This window comes from Pristis pectinata, chromosome 11 (genome assembly GCF_009764475.1).
Source record: "Pristis pectinata isolate sPriPec2 chromosome 11, sPriPec2.1.pri, whole genome shotgun sequence".
NCBI lineage: Eukaryota > Metazoa > Chordata > Chondrichthyes > Rhinopristiformes > Pristidae > Pristis > Pristis pectinata.
Window position 1 is genome coordinate 36,269,945 of NC_067415.1, and position 19,236 is coordinate 36,289,180.

The 19,236-nt window shown below is 39.7% G+C and overlaps 1 protein-coding gene across 3 annotated transcripts in view; it reads left to right on the forward strand.

The window, feature by feature from the left end:
- The window catches only part of LOC127576222 (beta-galactoside alpha-2,6-sialyltransferase 2-like), a 158,261-nt gene that overhangs the window by 120,467 nt on the left and 18,558 nt on the right, over nucleotides 1-19,236 (forward strand). For all 3 annotated transcript variants that reach the window (XM_052026658.1, XM_052026659.1, XM_052026657.1), the window contains exons 3-5: nucleotides 1,770-2,765; nucleotides 8,459-8,556; nucleotides 16,379-16,480. In XM_052026658.1, the coding sequence (XP_051882618.1) occupies nucleotides 1,829-2,765; nucleotides 8,459-8,556; nucleotides 16,379-16,480 (1,137 nt within the window). In that variant the 5' untranslated portion in view covers nucleotides 1,770-1,828. The remainder of the gene's footprint in view (nucleotides 1-1,769; nucleotides 2,766-8,458; nucleotides 8,557-16,378; nucleotides 16,481-19,236) is intronic.

The window sequence follows — 19,236 nt, forward strand, 5'->3', positions numbered from 1 at the left end:
TGAAGTGTTACAGTTACAGAGAAAGTACAGTGCAGTCAGACAATAAGGTGCAAGGCAATAACGAGGTAGATTGTGAGGTCAGTCCATCTTATTGCATTAGGGGACTGTTCAATAGTCTTTGTTAGGACTGTTAAATAGGCTTTGAAAGATTTTGATTGCATGTACAGGGAGAGTGTGTTTTAGCTTGATGAAATAGCAAAACTGAAAGCTATCAAAATAAAATAGTCACTTGGAAAGTAAGCAGAGACTTCAAAAGAAGCTCATTTATAGGAAGTACAGTAATTTGGAATTTGTTGACTTTTTCCACATATACCTTATACTTCTCTAAAATTCACTGCAATGAGTAGTGGAGTTTTGCAGATACAAGTGCCAGGAAGGATTGGAAGAGTTTTGAATGGAACATGGATTGTTGGGCTAAAAGACTAATCTCTGTGTTGTGTGTTCTGCGTAAGCACAGTTACCTGTAAAGTTTATGGACCATAATTTTAATTTAATTGGTCCCAGTAACATTCTTGGAAGTGTCGCACAAAGTGATTTTGATGACTGTGTAGTGAATATAGATTGCTGATTAAGTTATTCAGGTATAAAAAGCCTTTTGATTTGGGTGTTCTCTATGCTCAAGGTTAGGTTGCCTTTTTTTTGTTCTGGGGTCCTTTTCTCCTTTTTATCTTTCTTGCCATTGGGGGATGCCTTATATAAGCCAATTTTTTTAAGGCTTCTGTTTTGCATCTCTCCAAAGTCTCAGCATAGTCTTATGAGGATAGCATAGTCTTGTAAGGATAGGTTGAGTGAGCTAGGGCTTTTCTCTTTGGAGAGGAGGATGAGAGGAGACTTGATAGAGGTGTACAAGATGATAAGAGGCATAGATCGAGTGGATAGTCAGAGACTTTTTCCCAGGGTGACAATGGCTAACACGAGGGGGCATAATTTTAAGGTGATTGGAGGAAGATACAAGGGGGATGTCGGGGATAAGTTTTTTTACACAGAGTGGTGGGTGTGTGGAACACTGCCTGCAGAGGTAGTGGGGGCAGATACATTAGGGACATTTAAGAGACTCTTGGATAGCCACATGACTGATAGAGAAATGGAGGGCTATGTGGGAGGGAAGGGTTTGATAGATCTTAGAGCAGGATAAAATGTCAGCACAACATTGTGGGCTGAAGGGCCTGTAGTGTGCTGTAATGTTCTATGGTTCAGTGACAGCACTTCTGTCTCTTTAGTCATATAACTAAGGTTCATATCCCATTCCTAAGACTTGAGCCCAAATTCACTTTAACACTTCAGTCCAGTACTGAGAGGTTGCTGCACTGTCAGAGACATTTTTTGAATGACTTACCAAATTCCATGCATAAAAATTCACATCTAATAGATCATTGTAAATATCTAGCTCTGAATATTTACTGCCAAAAGTGCTGCACATGAGAGGATACCATAATCTCCATCCCACAAAGATATTCGCATTGAAGCTATTAGCAGTACTTTTTTAACATGAATAATATCTATTGCAAAATGATGGCAACACTGGAGTCTGATAATGGAATTCATATCTCACTGCACTGTAATATCATTACCACCTTTGGTATGTGATGGCATTTTGACTGAAGGCTTTTCTTCCTGGGAAATTGTGGTAATGCCCCTTTAAAAGAGCAACTCTGGAAAATGTATTCTTTAAAGTAGAATAAGATAAATTTGACTTGCATACAATTTAATTTTCTTGCTGTGATGCTTCTGTTTTAATCAAATCTGTCCTTTATTTTACTTTTTTTTAGCTGGCTTTTTCACACTCCAGCTGTGCTGAATCCAAGAGGAGTTTGGTGCAGTTTGGACAATGAAAGCCAAGGCCAAGCAATGGAAGCACCTAGTGCTGATTGGGATACTGGCATGGGCACTCGTCGTCTTGCTGCTGTTTACATATTTCACAGACTTCAAAACAGATGAGCGTCCAGCCAGCTCTTTCACAAACACTGAGACAAGAAGGCTCTTCCCCGTACAGGGTAAACTGAGAGCCATTATGGGGGCCTTCCCAAATCCAAAGGTCTCAGCAAATCACAGAAAAAATAGTCTTTTCTTTGAGGATGATGAAGATTCTGTGCGTTCATTGCGTTTAGATTATTTCAATGATCCCAGTCTAAAATGGACCCAAGAGGAGGACAGTGACGAACTTCAAGACGGGAAAAGTGTGAAGCAAAGGCAGACCAGTGGACAGCTGCAAACTCAAAACCGGGTGATGGATAAGATTGTTAAAGTTATCACAAAAGATGGCAATGCTTATGAAGAAGTAATTATTCAAGATGCAAAGTCTAGGCTTCAGGAAACAGTTATTCAGAATAAAGAACGATCAAGTTACCCTCTCGACCCATTACTTGAAAATCTAGATTCCTTTGACCTTGAGGACTTGGAGTTTTCAAAATCCAGTTCAATTCTTGTCAGACTGTGGAGAGGAAATATTTCATCTGAGATGCTGAATCCTCGGTTACAAAAAGCTATGAGGGAGTATATGAACGAAAACAGACATGGTGTCCACTATCAAAAGAAAAGGGAGGCTGAAAAGATGATTGGAGAAGATCTCCTTTGTGAACTGAAAAACAAAGTCAAACTAAGAACCCTTGATGGGAAGGAGGCTCCGTTTTCTACATCTGGTTGGAGAAAGCACATTCCTAAAATTCCTCTGAGCAAGATCAGGATTAACCCACAGGCCTTCAGGAATTGTGCTGTTGTTGCATCTGCGGGTGCAATATTGAATTCCTCCCTTGGAGAAGAAATAGGTAAGAACAGAAATTTCTGTAACTCAAGATGCACTTTTTGTTACTGACTGGGACTTTTTCTTGGGGCAGCAGTGGTTTACATGTATAAAGAGTAAACAGCCAGTTTGGGGGGGAATACAAAACAAGTGGTGAAAATAAAAGTATTTTTTATTTTGGCTGTAAACTGAGCTACGGTGCAGAGTGGAAGATTAATGTGTTATTAGTCCAACACAGACAGTTACAGGTTGGGGGCAGGGAATGGAAAATTTGGTGCGAATCCTACACTCAGAGACAGTAAAAACACAAAACTGAAATTTGGTCTTAATATTTATAATTTAACTCAGAACTTTAAACAAAAAACTACAAAGGCAGTTAGCAACCAAATAATCAGCGGTTAAGCCATCAAGAGTCAACCGATCATCAGAGTCCATCCTACATGGAATGGGAAGCAGAGGATTTGATCCAATTGTAAGGAGAAGGAGATTTTCTTTTACATTAGATGAATTATTTTCAAGTAAGTCAGGTGGCTTAGTTTACATAAAACTTTAATCAATTTGATATGTAAAACAATTTTAGGTAGAGAAAGCATTGCAGGTAGTATGGGCACCTGTAGTAAATGGGTGTTTGTGGAGGGCAGTGTGATCCCAGGAAACCAAATCACTGGTAATTGTTTGCACGTAAGAGAATTTTGACCTTGAGCTCTTGATCTGGAGTCTGTTGGAGATGGTGCAAAAAAAAATCAGTAGGAGGTTTGTTAATTAGACGTTTTAATTCAAGGCACTGACTCAGTCCTTAGTAATAAAAACAAAGTGCTGGAAAGACTTAGCAGTTCAGGCAACATCTGTGGAAAGAAAAACAGATAACGGTTCAGCTCCAGGAGCTTTCATCAGATGAAGAGACTGATGAAGGGTCTTGGACCTGAAATGTTAACTGTTTCTTTTTCCATAGATGCCGTCTGACCTGTTGTGTTTTTCCAGCACTTCCTCCTATTGTTTTGGATTTCCAGCACTTGCAATTATTTTTTTCTTTTTCATTGACAAATAGATTGCTTTAGATTTGGTTAGTGGCCAGGTACAGGAAGGTGTGACAGCGGCGGGTAAGGATTGGAAAATGCGCATGACTGGGGGAACCAAACACTCTGGTGCCTGACCGGTGAGAACATGTGCTCGAGGTGAGAAAAGAATGGAAAAAGAAGGGGAGGATCCAAATGTTGTAGTCCATGTAGGAACCAATGGAACAGATGGGTTTGAAGGATGCCTCCGGCTATGTCAAGGCACCTGAAGCCCATCTTCAACAAGGCACTTGGGAATTGTTACAAAGCTCTCCTGAATGAACTTAAGGTGCTTTGATTGCCACAAAACAGGCAATTGATGACGTTCTGCTCCACAGTCAGGGGAAATATCACTTTGCATTTACCTCATTAATCTGCTTAAGAGTTTTGTTAATTTCAACGAGATCTGTGCACGTTGTTTTTCCTTTCTTGAACTTCTACCTGTCTCCCCAGGGTTCTGTACCTGTGATCTGTTCATAACCCGAACAGTTCACAAGTTAGAAATCTAGTCCTGCAGCAGCTGGCAAATCCATACCGACGGTCTCCCAAATGCTCGATCGTATGTATGGGGCTATACATAAGTTCGTAAGATGAGGAGGACTGTATAAAGTCTCATCTCAAGAGGCATCAATATCACGCCTGCTCAGCGTAATAGGGAGTAATAGGTTGATGCAATGGCCAGGTTAAAGTGAGTCTTACTGAAGCTGTCATTGACTCTAAGCCATGGGCCTGGTGAAGGAAGATCCAACTCATTTATTATAATATGTAGCTGTTACTTGTGTAACCAATCTGTGGAGGGGGGGTGGGGGGTGAAGGGAAGAGAACAGAAGGAGACCAGGATGTAAGAAAGAAAATTTTAGACTTTATTACATGTGAAAGTATTCCAATCTTATCACTGGTCCTGCCAATTACTTAACAAATAGTTCAGAGGTAAAGTGAGCCTGCAAGATTAGAACCATTCATTTTCTAGGCAAAGGCATTTTTATAGTTGCTGTAAGGAGTGATTCAATTGTATAATATCGATACATTTTCTTTTTCTGAGTTAGTGGTAAAATTCAGAACACATTTACCTAATACTAACACTTAAATGAAGTTAAATTTTTATAGGACATGGCTCATGTCCTTGAAATGTTGTTTACATCCAGTCGTCATTTTGTGAATGGACTTGTATATTTGTCTTCTTTTACTCCAGATATTGAAGCCTGGACCTTTATTCCCAACACCCCATGAGTTAGAGGATGGTGCTGCCCACCCCATATAATGTAATATGTAATATTTATTTATTAGTCACATGTACATTGAAACACACAGTGAAATGCGTCTTTTTGCGTTAACAACCAACGCAGTCTGAGAATGTGCTGGGGGCAGCCCGCAAGTGTTGCCACTCCTCCGGTGCCAACATAGCAATGTTTTCTACGTTGTTTAGGTGTTACTTGATGGGATGGTGGTTATGGCTGTGTGATCCTTCCACTGCTAGCACATGGCCTCCTCGTGCTCAGTACCTTCCAGGGTGCTCCTTTCCCCATTTTCTGTGATCATGCACCAGGAATTCCCATCAGTAGCTGAAGATGTTACATTTTTTCATGGAGATTTTGAGAATCTCGTTGATGTGTTTTCTATGCTTCCTGGAAATCTTGTGCCATGGTGCAGATCAGAGTAGAGTACTTGTTTCAGGAGCCATGTGGACAATTTGACTCAGCTAGAGTTGCTTTTCGGGATAATCGGAGGCTGTTGCTGTGGATGTTAGCTGGGAAAGGATAATGACATTGCTTCACCCATACTACCATTGGATTTGGTGATTTTGTGGAAGTCCTTACTACAGGTTGTTCATGTCTCAGCAGCATACACTACTACTTGGTAGACCATGAGCTTGGTGCTGGCTTTGAGGTCTTGTTCTTCAACCTCTCTTTTCCTTGAGTGATGCCTACTCTGGAAGTGATGGTGAATTTTATTAACAATGTTTCCCTTTGCTGAGTGGTAGTTCCTGGCACAAGGGAAGTGATCCATATTTCCTAGGGTCTCGCTATTGGATCTTGATGTTTGGGCAGACAGTGTTGTGCAGCAGGGACAGATCGGGAGAAGCTCTTTGTCTTCCTGATGTATGGAGCAAGCTCCGTTATCTCATACACTTTAGTGAAGGAATCATTGATGACTTGAAGCTCAGCCTCTGCATCATTTGTGTAATATGCTGACTGAGGTTGGAAAAATGAACAAGAGACTGTCCAAACATCTTAATCTCCACTCCAGAAACAAGCTCACCCCTCTAAATACCACATCACCTTTGATTATCAAGGAGCCCTTTAGAAACAAATGTTAAACTGGTTCTACATTGACCATTTCAACCTCTATTGAGAGTACATGTTTGGAGCTTATGTATTTTGTACTCACCTATTGGTAATTGGTCACAAGAGACCACGCTGAAGGCAGTGAGCATACATCAACAATCACACTTCAGGGGCTTCCCTTATTATTGGAGCTGTTCCAGGGAGTCTGGAAGAAAACCATCCTTTACACAAGCACACTAACAGGGAATTAGAAAATGTAAATTGGGTTTTAATGTAGCGAGAGTGAAGCAGTCACAGCATGTCTGACTCAACCCGAAATGGTACAAGATCTTTTATCACTTTGCATTGGCAGTTCTGGAAACATCTTACTGTAAGGTTTCTGTTTGAAAGTTACAACTGCCTTTGCTCCATTGTAAACACAAAAGAGTGCAGTTTCTGGAATCAGTAGCAAAAAGCAAACTGCTAGAAGAATTCAGCAGGTCGAGCATCTGTTAGTGATGAATTCTGAAATGTCCTCCTTCAGTGAACATGGCTTCCCCTCTGCTCTGTTGGTGGAGCCCTCACACACATTTCCTCCATTTCATACTCTTCTACCCTCAGCCCACCTACCTCCCCTCCCACACACACCAGAGAGAACAGAGATGGTCTCCTTGGTCCTCGCATTTCTTCCCACAATTCTCCGCATCCAGCGTGTCACTCTTCACCAATTCCGCCAGCTCCAGCGGGATCCCACCACCAGCCACATCTTCCCCTTTGTGCTTTCTGCAGGGACCACTTTCTCCATGACTCCTTGGTCCATTCATCTCTCCCCATCCCGCCCCCTCACACTTTCCCCTGCAACCATAGGAGATGCAATACATGTCCCTTCAATTCCTCCCCTGCCACCATCGAGGGACCTAAACAGCCCTTCCAGGTGAGGCGGAGATTCATGTTCACCCCCTCAACCTGGTCTGTGGTATTCGGTGCTTGCAATATTGCCTCCTCCACATTGACGACACCAAGCGTATACTAGGCAGCTGTTCTGCAGAGCCCCTGCGCTCTGTCCGCAATGGCCATCTTGAGCTTCTGGTTGCTTGTCATTGGAGCTTCCCCTCCTTTTCCCACACTGACTTGTCTGTCCTCTGCCTTTTCCATCTTCACGGTGAGGCCAAACACAAACTACACTCTCACTCCTAATGCAGTGTCTTGATATGAAACGTTGATCGTCCCTTTGCCTCCACAGATGCTACTTGACCTGAGTTCTTCCAGCAGGTTGTTTCTTGCTTTGCTCCATTGTGTTTTCCTGTCTATTTTTGGAGGAATATTAACTTTATTGGGTGGTTGCCTCAAGTTTCATCCAGTAACCTCGTTATATTAAGTATGGTGTGGCCCACAACTGGATTTCCATGTGTTGTGGAAGATCTGTTACCGACTGCTGGAAGTCAAGTTAATAAGGTGTTGCACCAAAACTGAAAGATCTGTTCTGCCATCTTGTGGACATAAAGATTTATACATATTTTTAATACAATTGCTTTGTTTCACTCTGAAGTTCACGTTCAACTATTTACACTGCATTTCAGAATGTATATATTTTATATGGCATTATTATATATTGTCTAGAAAATGGAGGCTGTCCACAGGAGTCAATTGGCATGACTTGATATTCTACAGTGTGGATTTTGTCATTCTTCACACTTATAAGCTGTCACAATAATTGCTTAATGATGCAAATTCAAATGTTCGGTCAGACAAGAAATTAGCAACCTAAGAATGGATTTCAGCACCACACTACTGGTTTACTTACCTCACTTTCATTATTTATTAAATTCCACCTTGGATTTTCCACTTTTGTATCAATTATTGGTGAAAGTACCGTCCACAAACCAAAACAAATGCAAAATGAATGAACCATTCACTTTTAAAGGTGGAAAGGAAAGTGAATTTGTTAAAATTTTCAGTTATTCTCAGACAGCATCTTTCTTCATCCAACCACAGGGTTTATTATTAGAAGCACCATAGCAATGGAGGGTAATGGGATGGAAGGTTTCTTCAATTGTGTTTTGAATATCTTCGTTATGCTTGTGTTTCTTTAAAAAAAAATCTTGTTACAATTATCCATTTCTGTAAATGATACAGTAAATTTTAGTACAGCTGCTTGACTCTGGTCAATGAGCAGTCTAATAATTTAGATCATCTTGTATCATCAGGACATTGTAATTAAAACTGCTATGCTCTCTGATGGCTACTCTAATGCTATATATATAAATTCCAATGTAATGGCATTGCAGATGAACTCAATATATATTGTTCTCACTTTCTGAAGGAACAGTCAAATAAGCAATTCTGTTATCTTAAATTCCTGAATAAATGCGAAGATCATTTTTCTTTTTGTTTTCCAGATTCCCACGATGCGGTTCTAAGATTTAATGCGGCCCCTACACAAGGTTATGAGAAGGATGTTGGAAGCAAAACCACTATCCGTGTTATTAACTCACAGGTGAGTGATCACCACTTTTGTGTATCTTTGCTTCAGCTAATTTTGCTTTACACTATAAAATATTCTTCAAACTGTTTGGGCATTAATCACATGAAGACTAAAATATTCTCTTTTCAAGTTTCTTTATTTATTATTAAAATCTTAATGTAGTTTACCACGACATAAAATTATTGCTGTGAAGGCAACATTCTTTTAGCACCTCCCTGGTGCATCCTCCCCAATCTCAACTAAACCAGTAACAAAATGTGCTAGTCTTTAAATGACCATAGGGTGTAATTGGTTTATTATTGTCACAGGTACCAAGATACAGTGAAAAACTTTGTTTTGCATGCCATCCATACAGATCATTCCAAAACATAAGTACATCGAAGTAGCACAAAGGGAAAGGTGTTGAGGCTGAAGATAAAATAAAGCAGAAGTCTGTTACTTCACAGTCAAAGGCAGAATATCAAAGGATCTTGTTGTTAACATTTATCACCATAATACTGTCAGTTTTTTTAATTTTTGCCAGCTTTAGTTTTGTGCAATAAGTTGTTAAATGTTCTATAAGAGCTTCAAATTTTATGAAACCTGTTTAAAAATCTACACAAAAGATATTCTAACACAATTAGCAGAAGAGTAATGTGACGATCTCATTGATAGAGGAGAGGTCATTGATGAAGCAGCTCTTTTGGCTTTTGGCATCTTTGACCAATCCATCTGTCTCTGATGTGGTCTCTTGGTGAGACTGGCATCACCTGAACCTGTCATAGACAGAAAGTACTTGCAATTGATTATGTTTCTGCTCTGTGTTGTCTGGAGCCATTAACAAAGCAACCTTGGACTGCTCTTGTTTCTCATCTATTGGTTGTCCCTCAGTCGTATCATCTGTCAACAAAACATATTACATATATTCTTGGGGTGCAAGTTCATAGCTCCCTGAAAGTGGCAACACAAGTGGATAGGTGATAAAGAAGGTCTATGGCATGCTTGTGTTCGTCAGGCAGGGCATTGAGTGTAAAAGTTGGGAAGTTGTGTTGCAGCTGTGTAAAACTTCAGTTAGACCACTTTTGAAGTATTGTGTGCAGTTCGGATTGCCACACTACAGGAAGGGATGGAAGCTTTGCAGAGGGTACAGAAGAGATTCACCAGGATTTGCCTGGATTGGAGAGGTTGAACAAACTTGGATTATTTTCTCAGGAGCGTTGGAGGTACCTGAAAGAAGTATATAAAATTATGAGAGGCATAGATTGGGTAGATGGTCAGTCTTTTTCCCAGGTTGTAAATGTCAGACACTAGAGAATATAGATTTAAGGTGAAGGGGGAAGTTTAAAGGAGATTTGCAAGGCAAGTTTTGTTTGCACAGAGAGTGTTAAATGCCTGAAACAAGCTGCAAGGGGTAGTGGTGGAAGCAGATACGATAGCAATATTTAAGAGCTATTAAGGCAGACACATGAACAGACCATGTTGCGGGCAGGTGGGATTAGTTAAATTGGCATCATGGTCGGCACAGGGATGGTGGGCCAAAGGGCCTGTTCCTGTGCTGTACTTTCCTACGGTCTATATGTTACCTACTCTAAGTCTCTCAGAGGTATGTTTAATGTCCAGGAGCAGATGGGGTTGGGAATTTAAATCCAAGGATTTCACAAAGCATACTGTAAGACAATGAGGCCGACCACCATTCACTGAAGGCTGGGAGGAGCAAGAATACTTCCTCCTGATTTCCCAAGTAGCCCCAGCTTCACTCACTGTTCCCAACAAACCAGATCCTGGGATCCAAACAGGTCAAAATCAGAGCTGCTTAACCCTGTGATTGATGAGTCCCACTCCATTCCCTCAAGACTCATGGAATGAACATTCCCACAACTCTGGGATTAGCCTCCTGCCTGGAATTAGGGTATATTTGGAGATGGGATTCAACACCCGTCCTCCCCCATCCCCAGGTCAGGACTCGGTCCTAGATCTTCCAGCATGCTTCCCACCTGACTGGAAGCAAACCCTGACAGTCAGCCTGCTTCTGGCCTGGTTCCCTCTCAAAGCCAAAACAACATATACCATGGACTTAACATTCCTCAGCATGTATGGAAACTGATTTCTGGATTTCACATCCAAAACTTCACCACAACCCTAAGAACTCAAGCATGTAACTCATCCAGTAATAATCTAACTCCCTGTATAAAGTGAAAGTCAAGTTTATTGTCATATGCTCAGGTGCAATAAAAAAACTTATTTGCAGCAGCATCAGTCACATAGCATCAGATATACAACATTCACAAGAAAAACATAAATTAACAACAAATTATACAAACTATAAAAGAAGGAACACAATTAATTAGAAAAAAAACTACAAAAACAAAAAAAAAGTTTGTGTAGCTGGCTGTGGATTGTCGACAATGTCTATGAAGTGAAACCTCGGAGAACTTGCAAGATCCTACAGTTTATAAGAGTTCTAGCATCCTATTGTGGCTGCAGATAACAGACCCGACCACTTTTTGTTGCAAAATAAAACCATTGATAGAAATGAATTGTGGTCGCTTCCTCAACTGCCAATTAGTTCTGATTATGTTGACACTTGCTATCAGTATTGCTAATTTAATTTATTTACACTATTTTACCAGAATAATTAAACCAATACAAATTTATAAGAGTGAGAAATTGGTTCACTAATCGTAGCTGCTGTTAAGATCATGTAAATTGCAGCAAAAGGGAGGCTGTTAAGTTCATTAGCTGTACTTTTCCAGCATTCAGCCTAATCCCCATCACCCTGAGCTTTACTGTCAACCCTTTATTTAAGGTTTCAGTAAAATCCTTTCAAGTTAACTTATTCTTTCTATCCCCGTAGTCAATTGCTTTCTTGAAGTTCCATGGAGTTTCTCCAGATGTCATTTAATTCCAGCAGGAAACTGGTAGTGATGCCAGAGGAGCAGTATAAATGTCCATGTTTGGCCACTTCTACCACTCCTGTGGATATCCTGCTGCTGCTCCTGCAGCCACATCCCCAGTGTCAGCGGGGAAAGGAGGGAATGGTTGTGGTGGTGATTGGAGCTGGGGATGTTGACATGTAGCATTGCTTTATGCATTTTACTCTGCAAATTTTTTCTAATATTTCTATTGACTGAATACCTGCTTAAATAAGTAAACAGGCAATTTTATTTCTTCCCTGTTAGTCACACAGCACAATCCAAAGACAGTACCAAACAACAAGCACCCATTTACACTAATCCTACACTATTCCCGTTTTACTCTCACATTCCCCACAATTGTCCTCGGATTCTACGACCCGCATACACACTAGAACCAATTAACCTATTAACCAGCACATCTTTGGAAAGTGGGAGGAAACTAGAGACACATGAATGATAGAAAAATGGGGGCTATGTGGGAGGGAAGGGTTAGATAGATTTTAGAGCAGGATAAAATGTTGGCAAATAGGCCGAAGGGCCTGTACTGTGCTGTAATGTTCTATGTTCTAGAGCACCTGGGGGGAAGCCTATGTGGTCACAGGAAGGCCATGCGAACTCCACTGGAGATCAGAATTGAACCCAGGATGCTGGAGTTACTAGATATGTAATTTTCTTTTGGAAAATGTAACAGATTATGTCCCCAGTTGTGAGGAGAGGTGGGGACCCCCCTGTTGCAGGTTAGAGGTGAGGATCCCCCTGTTGCAGGGAGATGTGGGGACTTCTGCTTCTGTTTTCTTAGTTCCACACTCACCATATTAGCTGAACTCTGATGAACATTCAGCTCAGAATTTCACTGTGGGGAACCCACGTTGTAGACTTCTATGCACGCTCACTTACCAACTAGAAGAACACAGCCAAAGGAATTAGTAATCAATTGGCAAACTCTCCCACTTCATCTTCTGAAACAACGGTATAGGTGTATGTAACTGTCAAGAATGTAAGAGCAAGGTTGACCATATCCACCATTAACTACAATTGTTATCCATACAGTTTGAGTAGTGCAATAAAATGCTACTTTACAGGCTGTAGCAAAATTATACTCTATCATTCCATCAGCATTCTGACTTCACAGAGAACTTGGAATACTTTCAATGTCAGAGAAAATCAGAGCTTCAGGCATATTCTGCCATATAACCAGCCGCTCATGTATTCACGTGTACAAGTTAAATGGGAGAGATCATTGTATCATTCTCAAGGAATTTCAGCACAGGCATTGTTTCATTGAAGTACTGTGTGGAATCAGAATTGGATTACCACTGTATCTCTATTATTAAGCTGCTATTTTAGTACAATTAAGTTTCAATTGGGACATTTTGAATTTAAACCTAAATAGATAGTGTTACAGAAAGGAATGCACAAAGATTTTTGTTTTTTGCAACATGTATGTTTTTAAACTAGAAATGGAAATAACTTCCTTATTAGCTTACATGAGGAACTGTAGAAGATTTCAGATCATATGTAATTGTGCTATTCGAAGAGAATATAATATACATGAATGTTACTCAAACCAACATATATTAACATGATTCAGGACCAGGCCACCTGGTCACCCGAGTCTGCTCCACCATTCAGTAGGATAATGACTGAACTGATTAGTAACCTCAATTCTGCATTCTACCCAGGATAACCTTTCACTCTCTTTTTATCAAGCATCTATCTACCTCTTCCTTAAAAATACTCAGACTCTGTTTCAACTAGCCTTTGAGGAGGAGTTCCAAAGACTCATGACCCTCTGAGTGAAAAAGTTTCATTTCATCTCTGCCGTAATGGGCACTCCACTTAGTTTTTATATGAAATGTTTAAATATATGAGAATACATGGTGAGGTGAAGCTATCCATAATGTTGGGGCTTAATAACTTAATCCTGACCATTCTGCTCCTTAAATGGAGGGAACCTGGGGCAGCTTGAGAAAATTAAGTTATTTAAAAAGTGCTGGAAGGTCACTGTATTAGAATAAATGCGGTTTCTATAGACAGAGTATTGAGCATTCAACAAGAAATACTAACAATCAAGATACTTTTATATCACTGAAACTAATTAAAGAACTTGTCTCAAATGTACTTTATTTCAGTGAGCAAGAAACCTAATTAATGTGAAATATTTAGTGTGTATACCAAAGGTTTTGATAAGGCAATAAGCAATAATCCCGTATAGTTTCCTGTACTGAAAGGAAAATACAGCAATGACGATATCAAATCTTTATGATTGTTATAAATTGCTAGTTGCATACTAATGTAGGACAACGAGACTAATTCAGTAGTATATTTCATGTTGGTGGGGAGTTGATGCCATTTCACTGGGTAATCAAGACACATAGGATCAACTTATATTCATCATTGTTTAAATAAAAGTGTTTTCACCTGATAACACTAACAGACATCTTTATGTGTTCATATAGACTACTTGGATGGTTTCATAAAAGATACACATATCATGTGTTAAAGTATTACTTAAAACACACTGAAGTGAAGTAATTTGATTAAAAACATTGAGATGAAGTAATATAAAGGGGAAAAAAACTGCCTGTAATTACCTTCTCCGTCAAGATTAGTAACACCATTCAAATAAATGGATCTGACCCACATCAGACAGTTTGGCTGACGTAAAGCTGAGGGGCCACATACGAAGTACATCTAGTCCCTCAGCTGAGGACATACGAGCTCCATCCCTGAACACTATGTTAAATCCACTGGTGAAACAGGAGGTCAGATGCGTTCAGTTCTCTAAGAAATGATCAACAATAGATAAATATGGCTCAGGCCAATAAGAGAGAATGTAGAAATTAGGTTTTGAAGATGCAAATGAGAAGACCATCATTTGTTGAAGCACCAGCTATCATCATGGCTCCTTATTACAGAAGGAAATCTCATGTCAAAAGATGATTGTGACATTTGGAAAATCACATGAGACATGGGCCAATGGATTAATTTTGCAGGGATAGTTATTGGATTTGTTGCAAAATAATGTTTCATTGTAGAGTATGGAATGAATGAGTATAAAGGACCAAATGGGATTCTCTGCATGGAGACTATTAGAACATGTGCTGCATAGTGAACTAACCCCTGTCTCCACATTTAATACTGAAAGATATTAAAGACCCCAGCTTTAAATCTGGGTCAGTTTTTGAAAGTAGAGCAGGGTGAGTTATAAATTCGTTCACTGCTTCAGGAATTCCACCAAACAGTTTCAAACATTCTAGTTGAACAGTGAGTGAAATGATGCAACTGGGAGGTTGCTCATGGGGACTAGATAGATAGTCGGATTAGCTACCAGTGTTGTCTGATGACGATCTTGTAATCCTACTCCTACTCCATCAAGCCCCAAAAAGGAAGATAAACAGTTAAAAAAACAAAATGTTTTGCCCTCAACTTGGGGCTATCCTCTTCCCTATTCTCCTCATGGTAGAAAAGTTGATGTGGTTTTTTTTTGGCCAAGCCACTGTTAAAACATGTTCAAGTGACAGCAAGTTCACTATATATTTGAAAAGAGGACCCAGCTGGCCTTGGACAGGTGTGCCTGCTGCTTGCTCAGATGGAGAGCTTACAGTCAGCAACTTTCACATTCCAGCATCCTCAAGGAGATGAGTAAACAAAGGAATTTTGTTGCTTGTTCAATTAAAACCTCATTTAAACACAACATTGATATTGCTGAACTACCTCTCATTAATTGCCCCTTTAAAGCACTGAGTGTAAGAATGTAATTTCCCAGAAACACTCGTGGCCAAGTTGCAACTTTTTTTGAAGGACGATGAAGGTGTCACTCTATAGAAACCATATTCATTCTATTACAATTGCCTTCCAGCATGTCACCTTGCTTATGAGGAATGGATTCTGTCATCTCTGCCCATTCAGCCCAGTGAGTGTCATGGGGAGATGTCTTTCAGGAGTTGTACAGGGTTGGGTGGCACCAGAGGAGTAACGAGCATCAGCAACATTTCCATGTTGTCCTGAATGGGTGATAGTAGTTACCATGTCTGAAAGAAATTAACCAAGTGACTACAGAAAAGGATAACCCTGTTAATGATATGGTCTCTGCACTAGCTTCAGATGCAGACCTATCACACACACTATCCACCTACACTGCTTTCTTATTCAGGAACGATCTCAGCAGAAGCACCTTTTAAAAGGAATATTTGATTTGATTGATACTGCATTGTAATCTTGGTGTTTATTTGTTCACTTCTTATTCTGGATATTTCAGTTTTCAAACAATTCTCATAAGTGTCACTGAGCTTCTTGTATCCTTGAGAGTTTTCAATGAAGATATCTTGGTAATATTATAGCTTGTATGGAGAATGGGTTGAGAACCTTGCTTATTTTATTTCAGTGATTGGTTACCGTGTATTCATGTGCTCTTGCTCTTTTAAACCACAAAGATTAAGAATTGTAAAAAAAAATTGCTAGAAATCTAGATAGGGACTTTTCTAAGTAGAAATCTTTTCTTAACCTACAACTTATTATCGAAGAGATTCCTATTTAAGTACAAGGATCATGTTTTTAATTGGAAATTATTATCTTAGAACTGGCACACTGGTTAACTTCTTTAATCAAGCAGAGCCTCTTACAAAAATTTAAATGTTCAAGAACATTATGCAAAAACAAAAAAAATGTCATTGCCATATGTTATAATGGAATATATTGATTTTTTCCTGCTATCAATATACCCACTTTTATATAGATTTAATTTATGCAATATTTCTCTTGGGTTCAGCATACACTATGATTATCTTTTGAATAAGTAAACAACATTGCATAATTTCTTTTCACTGGTTCATGTAGTATTTGGAGGGATTTGACTTTGCATTTTGCTACAATTGCTCTGATTAAGCCATTATTTTATTAAAATATTTAAAATTGTTTCTTGTTGTCCTGATTTCCAGATACTTGTTAACCCAGAACACAAGTTTAATAATAGCACTCTATTCAAGAATGTGGTTTTGGTGGCCTGGGATCCTGCACCTTACTCAGTAAACTTGCTTAAGGTAAGAGGCACAAATGGAAATTTTTATGCTGGGTATTTAATCAGTGCAATAATTCATGTTAATGGAAATTTTGGAAGTGAAGTTAAAACATGCAGATGTTAATATATAATGTGTCCAGCACTACTGACCGGGGTGATCTTTGTGTCACCTTAATTCAGTTCTAGCACATCCATCTCTCTGCCAGACAGGTTTAGATTGAGGACCCAGTCCTGAACCTGGACTGCAGTACTTTGGTAATGCAGCATTTTTGAAGCTGTTTTCAGATGAGATGTTAAATCAAAGCCCCTATTACTTTGTCCCCTTTTATGTAAAAGATCTGACCAAGCAACTTGAAGAAAAACAGGGCTTTAGCTTTCCATCTGGAACTGCATTTATTTTTGATTTACTGATCATTTCCCTCATTGCTATTCAAGGAAATTAGAAATGTGCAAATTATCTGCCCTGTTTCCCTTTAGTTATATTTGCCTACATTTAAAAATAATTTATCAACTTTAATGTGCTTTGGGACACATTGAGAATATATAAATACAAGGCCATTAATTCACAGAGCAGGGCTGAGTTGTCTAAGAAATCAAATGATAAATGTAATTATTGTGAGCTGCAGGCTCGCCGTTAGCTTATTTGCAGTTTATTAATCATTCTCTCTGATACCGGAGAGCAACATTGCAGCAATTCCCTACACAAATTACATCCAGCAACAGCTTTAATCAGGCAAACTCTTGTTTGGAGAATATAAGTATGCACATGATTTTATTAAAGGAACTTATCATGAACTACTTAAGGAAGTTATTTTCCAAGGCTAGAGTAAGAGATATTGTAAACAAGGAATAATGCAGGCACGGTAGTGTAGCGGTTAGCGTAACGCTTTACAGCGCCAGCAACCCAGGTTCAATTCCGGCCACTGCCTGTAAGGAGTTTGTACGTTCTCCTTATGTCTGCATGGGTTTTCTCCGGGTGCTCCGGTTTCCTCCCACATTCCAAAAGACTTACAGGTTAGATAGTTGTGGGCATGCTATGTTGGCGCCGGATGCATGGTGACACTTGCAGGTTGCCCCAGAACACTCTACGGAAAGGATGCATTTCACTGTGTGTTTTGATATACACGTGACTAGTAAAAGTATCTTATATTACTTTAAATCAGGCCCCCTTCAAATTAACCTTGCATCTCCATTCCTCAAAGAACAATTCTACAATGATTATATTTATTTTTTATTTCATCTAACCTTCTATCTGCTTCACTTTACTCACATAATAGTACCTTCACCAGAGGGACAACAGGTGTTCAAAAAGCTCCCTCAGCACTACCTTCTCAAGGGCAATTAAGGATGACAAAATTGCTGGCCTTGCCAATTACACCCACATTTCCAAAAAAAAACGGATCAATACAAGAAAACTTACGGTGGTCATTGTGCTTGGGTGAGCTCTGATAGTTTAGAGACAGTTAGGGTTTAAGTTAGAGTAGCCTATTTAAACCAGCAGACATGAGAAAGATCCAAAATGTTTTCAATGGAATGGATTCTGTGGTACGAATATGAGCAGGAAGGACAAAATCAGCAGCTGTGGGTGGTCCCATCCACCAGCTCGTACCTTTCTAAGTCGTGCGCCATCCTGACTTGGAAATGTTGCAGGTGCTTCCTCATCACTGGGTTTAAGCCCTGGGACTCCCTAATAAACAGCACCTGCTTCAAAGAGAAAAGCACATGAAGCAGCACCAAGCATACCCAAAAATAAGGTGACAACTCACTGAAGCTACCACACAGAACGACCTGTAGCCAAGTTGGCCACAACAACACTGCCTTGTTGTGAACTTACTCTCGCTGCCGTGGTGAAGCAGCCAGTGTAATCAAAGACCCCACCCACCCAGGCCATTCTCTCTTCTCTTCTCTCCCATCAGGCAGTAGATACAGGAGCCTGAGGGCACGTACCGCCAGGCTCAAGGACAGCTTCTATCCCACTGTGATAAGACTACTGAAAAGTTCCCTTATACGATGAGATGGACTCTGACCTCACAATCTACCTTGTTATGACTTGCACCTTATTGTCTCCCTGCACTGCACTTCCTCTGTAGCTGTGTGTACTATTATTGTTTTACCTGTACTACCTCAATGCACTCTGTACTAACTCAATGTAACTGCACTGTGTAATGAATTGACCTGTACAATCAGTATACAAGACAAGCTTTTCACTGTACCTCGGTACAAGTGACAATAATAAACCAATACCAATACTTTCCCCTTTAAGAATTTGTATATAAACTGGAATCCTGTTCATCATATACAACTTCCCAACCCATTTTCCCAGCATGCCACTGTTTCCCCACCTACCATCAACATCTATACATGTAGCCCCTGTTCTACAAACATCTCAAGAGGACAGTTTCATAAATAGAAATTTGCTCTCATGTAATTTAGAGAAATGGAAAATATGCAGACTATTACTTAATCTGTCAAATGCCCCTTATAAAGCAAACAGGGTTTCCTTTTGTTAAACTGAAATAAGCATATGTGATGCCAAGCTATTAAATAAGGTATGGATAACTATTCAGGATTAGTAGATGATGCTTGCTGTTGCATCAAGTAAAGTAACTGTAGATGTTTCTCAGATAATGAAGTTGGTCAATGTCCAGAGTAAGAAGTAATTGAAATCCTGAAGAGTTATGTTCCAAACTTTTCACTAATGCCATTACTTTGTGTTAATTATTTCTTTTCTATGCTGCTTACTTCATTCAGTTATCCTGCCCCTTCCCTGGCCCACAC